We start from the raw sequence: 6,004 nt of genomic DNA, 5'->3' as shown, positions 1-6,004 counted from the left end.
TCCACTGAGTATAGTAGTTATTTTTATTATTAATGTTTTTTAGTTTTTTTATTGTTATTATTACTTAATTTACATTTAAATAATTATTTAATTATTAATTTCGAGTTTGCTTTGCATTTTCACACTATTATTAATTTTTAATAATTTCACAGCACGTAATTTTTAGTTTGCACAACCTTTAACACTTTTGAATTATTTTACGTATTTAAAAAAAAAATATTTTTTCGATTACTTCATTGCATACTCGTACTGATTCGTATTTTGTGTGGTGTGTTAAGTCATAAAAAAATAAACAAATAAATTCAGAGCTGCAGTTAAAATTAAGTTAAGCGATTTCTCATTTTGTCGAACTTATTATTGTTGTCCCCAACGGCAAACTAAACTTATTATTCGAAAGCGTTCGAATATTCTTCCTTGTCGCAGCAGCAGCGACGTTTGCAGTCGCCGCCAATATTGCTGCTTTTGCTGCCGCGGCATTTGCATTGTTTTTACATCGGCATAGTCATTATTATTTATTATTGCACCGCAGTGTTTTTATTGCTTGCTCTCTTTCGTTTGCATTTCACCGAAATACTGTTGCGCTTAATAAATGTTTAAGGAACTAACAAAAACACTTGCTGGCTGCGCCTAAGCGCACTGGCAATGCATAAATATTACATATAGTATCGCGAAACAATTATATTTGCACGCGCAAATACACACATTTACATAAATAAATGTGTTTTTGAGTAAAAAAAAAGCAATTTTAAGGAAACAAGCAAAATGAAGGTAATAAAAAACATTGAAGAGCGTGTGGAGCAAACTAAACGTCGCCGACAGCTGACTGAGTATTTATTTCGCTGTTTGCGATGGCAAAGTGAAAAATGGCATGACAAATTAATATGATGTGTGTATCCTGTAGGAAAATTATATGCGCAAATGGGCTAAAGTTAAAAAATTAAATTAATTAAAAAAAAATATAAACATTCTTAAAAAAAAATAAAAAGAAAAAAATATTATAATGGGTTTTCGAAAAAGTCTTTTTGTATTTCTAATCAAACATCAACTTAATTTTTTTCAACACTATATGGTATGACACAATGTTATATACATATACGACTGTAACGACACCTATTGACAAAATACGAAAGGACTTTTTCGACTACCCATATAATTAATTTCAATTCTACCTCTCTTATGGATTAGCCAAACACTTTCGTTTATGACAGTGATTTCATATATCAAAGTAAAATATATATATTTTTATACCCATTTCTCGCAGGGTATGCGCGCTTGTATTGATACAGATATAAATATGCTGTAGGCGCACACCTTGACGGCACTTGTAAATCCCGCTGCTGCGGGCGGCATTGGCGACATTGGCTGCGCTTAAGTTCTGCTGCAGCAGCACTATGCACTCGTTATGTACATATGTATAGTGAGTATGTAGGTGAATATCTGTGAGCATTTCACTGTCAGTGTCAGCGGCAAGTAGGCGCAATTATTTTGTAAATATCTATCTGACTTGCATTTGCACAGCGATAGTGCGAGACACGTGTGTGCCAATGCAACTAGTGCACATCGCCGAGCGTTCTAAATTACAAAACAGCGTACAAGTGTACTAAACAAGCAAAAGGGTGAACATTCGTAGTAAGAACAATAGCAATTTCAATAAACAACTGTAACGTAAGAGAATCACTAGGCATCCATTACACGCGTGTCCGATCTATAGCTAATGCAAACCGCATTTGAAAGTTGCGTCTAGGCACGTTTACATGGTCACATGTGGCCCAAAAGTGTAGTACTACAGTGGAACACACATTGTATGCAGATACAATGCATTCATATACATAAACACATACATACATATATACATACATATATAAGTAGTTTTAAATTTATCAACTTAAATTGAATCACGTTTTGGAACTAATTGGAAACTGACCTAGAATTAATTAGCTTAAAGCTCTTTTTTACAACAGTAACAAAAAATTTACATATGTAAGAAATATAAAATAATAAAAAAATAAATAAAGAAAATAATATATGTACCATATAATTAAAAAAAAGAAAAGTAGATTAAAATAAATAAGTAAATAAATATAAAATAAAATAAATTATTTCCGCCATACAGACAATTCTACGAAGCAATATATTATTGCAAAAAAAGGTCGAAGTTCACTTGACAAATATGTAGACGAGAAGCTCGTTTGAAAGGTAAAATAGAGTTGGAACAGCGTTTTCTATATAACTTTCATATTTTAAACATATATTTAGGTATATACTCTCTTTTGAAGAATTCTTGGAGAAAAATAGCTAAAATATTAGCAACTGACTTTACATTATAAGTCAAAATCAAACTCAGCATTTTGAGAATAAGAATTTAACCTACTTTTATTATACAATTCACCTAAATGCTTTCAAAAAATATATAATGTCGAATTTGTTTACTGGGAGTAAAGCAAAATTGTATGACTTTTTCCATTTTAAATTTTTTTTTGCAAAAAATTATTTTTTTTTTGTAATAATGATAATAATTCTAAATATAGATCTATATGGAATGTGCAGAAAGTAACTGTGTTTTTTTGAAACGTATAATCCTATATACTTAGGCTCTTATATATTAGTCAGAGCCTTTATTAGTTATTTTACTATCCAATTGCAGTGCTCTTCATAATTTTTAGGGTGTATTTTTATTGTTTATATATTATAGTATTTATTGCACTGAGTGACTATATGCATGTACAAACACACATATGTATATAATATATCTACTACATTTGTATACTGTCCCCAACAAATTAATCGCACCTATGGGGGCGCAATGATGTAAGCATGACGCTTCTACTAGTGACTAATATCGGTGTGTTAATTAAACTAATTGATATGCATACATACATAGTTAGTAAAAGAGATTTCTGTTTTGACATATGTAGGTATTTCTGCATTTGTAACGCTGAATAGCTCATGTCGAGGGAAGACTCACTTCATAGTTGGTAAATATTTGTTTTGGTTATTAAAATTAGAACTATCAAATTTATGTTCGGAGATTCTTATTAATGATAAGGGGGCATCTAAACAATTGCGATTTGAGCAAAAATACTAAAAAGATATATATTTTTCATTCAGGACACTAGAAAGTAAGGCTACAAAGTCGAAGCAAACTATATCATTTTGAGTTAAGGAACTATTGAATGAAAAAAATACAGTTGAAGAAAAAGCTTCACTTAATGATGAGTTTCCGGACATTGCACCATGAAAAACCAACGACCAAGAATTGGTATGTTAAGTTTAGACGTGGTGAAATGAGCATCGAAGACGGTAAATACCCAAAGGAAGTAGATACCGACGAAAGCATTAAGCAAGTCTACAGAATAATTTGGAAATTGCAGTTGTTCGGAATAGCAGGTTCTCTAAAGACATCAACAGAACGTGTAAATCATATCATTCACGAATATTTTGTTATGAGAAAGCTTTGTGCAAAGTGGGTTCACTTTTGACCAAAAAATCGTTGATCCGGAGCAGTGTTTGGAGATGTTCAAGCGTAATAAACCCGAGTTTTTGCATCGTTATGTGATAATTGATGAAACACGGCTTCATCGTTTCCGACAGTTATCCTTGTGTACTGCATATGATGAATCCGCTCGAAAGAGTTATGACCTTGAAAATGGACAATCAAGACAATGACAGCGACTATTACAAAGGGTTAATGAACCGTTTGAAGGGCGAATTGGCCGAAAAACGGCCGCATCTTTGCGCACACCTTGCGCATGTTCAAGTGCTCCATCTCAATGTCATGAAAAATATTAAACATCTGGGCAAATAAACGAATACCTAGTCGACGTCTGAGTTCAAAACTTTGCGCACATGAGTCACATTGTCGGTGTTTTTCGAAGTCGCAGGTCTCCCAGCACGGTCTTCATCAGCGACCTTTTCCCGGCCCTCCAAAAAGGCCTGGTGCCACCGAAAAACACCACTCCTTCCTAAGGCAACATCTGGATAAGTCTGCTTGATCATATCAAACGTCTCTGTCGCAGATTTACCGAGCACGCTCAGCACACTCAGAAGTTCAGTCGCGGCGGAAGAAAATCAGTCCTATTACTTTCCGCACAAACCCTGTTCCAGAGAAAGAGTGAAAATCAGTAACTTTATCATTTGAAAAGGTTGTAACGCCATTTCCAGGCAACTCTGGGAAAAAAGCTCTGATTTGGGCTTACTTTCGCACCACAACAATTATAAAAATTTTTAAGGGATGGCTTGACATCCCGGTCGTTGCTTTCTAAGTTTAGATTAGATGCAAGAATTACATTACATTAACATGAATAGCTGGACCCACTGTGTATATTGAATAGACCACAGGCGAGATAACATAAGAAGGAGAGGAAGAATTTTATTAATCTCGTTCACTCGCATATCGGACTCATACAAGTATATTCACACACACAATTCTATATATGTATGTATACATTTCTGTATATGAACAAAAATAAATAAATATTTATAATTATTTAGAAAATATAAATCTGTACTTACAAGTGTTTATTGATCGTTTGGAATTATCAGCGGTTTATAGAGATGATTCGACAATGTTTGCGGCTTATCAACAGATTCTCTGCGTCACATATATATTTTTTGTATGTGTATACTATATATTTTTGAGCAGCTAACTGTTGTGAAGCCAAAGTCTAGTGTTTAGTCTCAGTTTATTAACGCAAAGTAAAAGTTCAAATTTGGAACTGAAAAAATGATACAAATTAAACACAGTCGCAGTGGCAAAACGCTGAAAATCAATACATTTTGGCTACGTGATCACTGTCGCTGCAGCGATTGCTACAACACGGAGACCAAGCAACGCAAATACAATCTGCTGGACATACCGAAAACCGTGAAACCGACAAGGACTGAATACATCAAGGATGGACTGCAATATGAAGTGCACTGTAAGTCAAATGTAATTAGAGTTTAACTGGCATTACATACATATATTTGTATATGAATTACATTTACCACAGGGAGTGATGGCCATACATCCGTTTATGATATCGATTTCCTGCACGACGCGCAAGTTGAACATATCGTGGCGCACGCCGAGGACTCTACTGTGCGCGTACCCTGGAATCAGCCGTTTATTGTCGCGCACGAAGCGCACTTGCGCACCACACTCGCCGAGCTGGTGAGCTCCGAAGTGGCAGTGCGTAAAATTGTGCAAAGTCTGATACGTTACGGCATCGCTTTCATTGATGGCGTACCGCCGAACACCACAATGACCGAAATGGCGGTGCGTCGCATCTTTCCGCCGATGAAAACATTTTTCGGCGAAATGTACACCTTCTCCGATGTACAGGATCACGCTGATACCGCCTACACCAAACAATACCTCGGTCTACATACGGACAACACGTATTTCTGCGATGCTGCGGGCCTGCAATCGTTGCATTGCATCCAACATGTTAACGGCACGGGAGGTGAGAATTTCTTCGCGGACGGTTTGCATGCAGCGCGCGAATTGAGGCATCAAAATCCGCGCGCTTTTGAGATACTAACGCGTGTCGCCGTGCCGGCGGAGTATATTGAGGATGGACAATATCATAAGCATTCTGCACCGATTATACGCGTGGATCCGGTGAGTGGTGAAATAGTGCAGCTCCGCTTGAATGTATACGATCGCGCACAATTCGATAGCATACCACAAGCGGAAATGCAAGATTTCTACGAAAGTTTCCGTGAATATTTGGAGATCGTGCAACGCATCGAGAATCAATGGACTTTCAAATTACATCCTGGCACTGTGTTGATTTTCGATAACTGGCGTGTGTTTCACGGCCGACATGCGTACACGGGTCAACGCACCATGACTGGTTGTTATGTACAGCGGACGGACTTTTTGAGCAAGGCGCGCGTACTGGGCATCATCGATTGAGTGGAAAATATGTAATAATGCTACATATATTTATATACATACATATGCCTTGTGAAAGTTTGTGTGGTGAATAATGAAAAATATTGAGATTTTTTACTTGGATTT

The 6,004-nt window shown here is 36.0% G+C and overlaps 1 protein-coding gene across 1 annotated transcript; it reads left to right on the top strand.

Moving 5' to 3' along the window:
* Nucleotides 1–4,538: 4,538 nt before the first annotated feature.
* On the top strand, nt 4,539–5,957 carry LOC120768263 (trimethyllysine dioxygenase, mitochondrial). The gene is made up of 2 exons (XM_040094860.1): nt 4,539–4,919; nt 4,992–5,957. Exons 1-2 carry the CDS (start codon nt 4,724–4,726, stop codon nt 5,897–5,899), a joined length of 1,104 nt encoding a protein of 367 aa, XP_039950794.1. The 5' UTR covers nt 4,539–4,723; the 3' UTR covers nt 5,900–5,957.
* The last annotated feature ends 47 nt before the right edge of the window (nt 5,958–6,004 follow it).

This window comes from Bactrocera tryoni, chromosome 2, assembly GCF_016617805.1.
Source record: "Bactrocera tryoni isolate S06 chromosome 2, CSIRO_BtryS06_freeze2, whole genome shotgun sequence".
NCBI lineage: Eukaryota > Metazoa > Arthropoda > Insecta > Diptera > Tephritidae > Bactrocera > Bactrocera tryoni.
Note: the sequence above shows the minus strand (reverse complement) of the source record. Positions and strands in the feature narration are given on the sequence as shown.